This window comes from Trypanosoma theileri, assembly GCF_002087225.1.
Source record: "Trypanosoma theileri isolate Edinburgh chromosome Unknown TM35_Tth_19_V1, whole genome shotgun sequence".
Lineage (NCBI taxonomy): Eukaryota > Euglenozoa > Kinetoplastea > Trypanosomatida > Trypanosomatidae > Trypanosoma > Trypanosoma theileri.
This window is the reverse complement of record NW_021639861.1, coordinates 349039-351962: the sequence shown is the minus strand read 5'-3', so window position 1 is coordinate 351962 and position 2924 is coordinate 349039. Positions and strand designations below refer to the sequence as shown.

The following is a 2924-nucleotide window of genomic DNA, read 5'->3' as shown; positions in this document are numbered from 1 at the left end:
TAACGAATCACTACTACCACCATCACCTGTGGTTGCGGGATTAGCGGTTCGTCTTTCTGCACGATGGCAACGCATCTGTCTCTCCTTTTCTCGTTTAAAATAAATACGCCATTCATCTACTTCATCCAATGGTCTTGTACCAGTTATAGAATCATTATTATAGTCACGATTATTCGTACTTGTTAAATCTCTACCTACATCATGTTGCTGAAGATGGCGTTGTTGTTGTTGTCGTTGCTGTTGTGATGGTTGTGGGGGTTGTTGCCCTTGTAAAGGATTAACACGTTGCCATTGATAAAGTGTACCTTCTTCCGTTACCACTACTAAAAATTGCATATCCGGTGACCATGCAAGACTACATGGAATACCACCAGAAGGAACAGGTAAAGTTGTCATTATACTCCAAAGTGATGAAGTAGAATCTTGAAAAGGTTTTTTTTTCTTTTTTTCATCCCCTATCGCAACAGAAAAGGATGTATTACATGTAATAATATGTACAAAACCTTCTTCACAAGTACAAGAAACAGTAGGAGAACGTTTATTATCCACACAAAAAGCGGTACCTGCCGATAACTGACGGATACGACATGCTCCATTTATTACTAACATAGGTACAAGTTTATATTCAAGTGGAGTAGATTTACCTGGTTGTATACACAGCATTACTAAACGATCACAGGGAAATGAGGCTAACAACATTAAATTACATGCTGTTCGTACAGAGTTCGCGATATCATTACTTTTACTTCCCAACAGAGGATCACTATGTTGACGCGTCCCTCCTGCAAAAGCATTTGATCCCCATTTTTTAATTCCAGTTTTCTCAGATAATTTTTGAGCAACACTTTGAGCATGTAAAAGGGAACAAAATTGACGATAATTCATTGAACTGACTACAAGTGTTCCAACTGGAATACCTTTTTCTACCGTCAAACTTCCAATTTTTACAAAATGTGGTTGACTTTCTATCATAAAAGGAGTTGTTGATGTTGTTGTTGTTGTTGTTGTTGTTAACGGTTGATGCAGATGTGATCTATGGACTCCCTGCTTTAGTTGTTGCCCTAAACTTCGAATAGAATCTGTATGTTTCCCACTATTTCCCTCATGTCGAGGTAGTAGTAATGATTGTTGTTGTTGTTGTATTACCCCTTTTCGTTCTTCCACAATAACTGGGGGTAAGGCATTGTTTGTATCACTACTACTAACACGATATCTCCACATTGTAATAGTACCATTTACATCTCCAACAAAAAGAAAAGGATCTGCACAGGGTTCAATGGCCACAACTGTTAATTCAATACGTGTTATTACACCTTTACGTGTAACAGGAAGACCTGTGGAACTATTATATAAACGAATAAGATGTTGTTGTGGAAGTGAAACGAGAAGATAATTATTATTTTTTGGCATAAAATGTACACTAGCAGGTATTCCACCTTCTGTATTAATACGACGTACCTTAAGTCGTGTTCGTTTATTCCAGAGAATAACACAGGCATCTGCACCAGCTGAAGCAAAAAAAGTTCCTGCATTATTAAAAGCAATATCCATAATAGCAGCACTATGGCCTTGAAGCATTAAAGGTTTTGTATTAGTAGTAATAGAAGTAGTATTAGTAGTAATAACATTCGTATTTGTATTCACACTGGTAGAAGTATTACTTCCTTGTGTTTCTATTTGTATAAACCACAAACCACCTCGTTGTGTACCAATAAGATAACAATTTTCTTCTGGAGAGAAACGTACACACGTACATCCATCTTTTCCTCCAATTCCATTATTATTACTATCATTATTATCAACGACAGAGGGGGCTAAACTATTTAAATCCAAAACTTTTACAAATGGTGAAAAAAGATACGATGTATACGGTTCCGCTTTACCTGAACCAATTTGGTCAAACTCTGTTTGTGTGTTAGCAGCTGTACTATCATTAGATAAAACAGCCGCAATAACAGGTTCTGTTCGTTGAGGACTAAAAGAACCCCTTCGACATCCTCCAGAAACACTAATAGATGCAGAAAGTTGACGAAAATGTGTAGTAGTAGTAGCGGTAGTAGGTGTAGAAGTTGAACCATACTCTCGAGCTAATTCATGTATATAAACATCATCATGAGAAGCATGAGAAGATGCATATGTATCCTGAGAACTACACCTATCACTACGATCCGCTGTCATGGTAAGAGAGGAGGTATCCTTACTATCTACTTCCTGCATATTCTTATCCCCAGTATCTATATTACTATTTGTATTCGTATTACTAGTAGTACGAACAAGAGGAATTCCACTTGATCGCACAATAGCTCTAAGAGGAGTACTACAAAGCCAACTTCTTTCCGTTTCATCATCTCTTTCTTTACGTCGTCTTTGTTGTCGTTGTCTTTTCTTTTCAAGAGCTTCAAGTCGTTCCTGAGATGTTGGGATTGGCCATAATAATGAGGGAAGTGGAATTACCGGAGAAATAACAGAATCTTCTTCTTCTTCTTCCTCTTCCTTATTACTATTATTATTATTATTATTATTTTCTTTCTGTTCTACACTTAATTCCTGCCGGCACACATCCGTCTCTTCATCTAAATCAACCGAATGAAGTGAACTGTTGTGTGTAAATGAGACTTCAGATCCAACCTTCTGCACATACAAGGGTGATTTCTTTATAGTTACTGGTGAGAATATTTCTACTACTTTTACTCCCTCTTCTTCTTCTTCTTTTTCTACTTTTTCCACTTTTACGGTTTTGTTTTTTTTATTTAATGCGAGTAATAGACGGAGACGGAAGAGGGCGAGATGAAATTGTTTCTGCCGCAACTCCGCCTCATCCGTCTCACTTGTCGCCAGTGGTGTCATCATTGTGAGTTTCCCACTCTATCTGACTGAGAGAAGTCGGTTAATATATACATGAAAAAAAATAAAGAGAAAAAAAA

General features: G+C 37.2%; 1 protein-coding gene across 1 annotated transcript; it reads right to left on the bottom strand.

The window, feature by feature from the left end:
* TM35_000192270 (uncharacterized protein) lies at positions 1–2850 on the bottom strand (the record flags this gene model as incomplete). Its single annotated transcript, XM_029026725.1, has 1 exon — positions 1–2850. A coding segment is annotated over one exon (2850 nt), but the record flags the coding sequence as incomplete, so codon positions are not given.
* Positions 2851–2924: the final 74 nt, after the last annotated feature.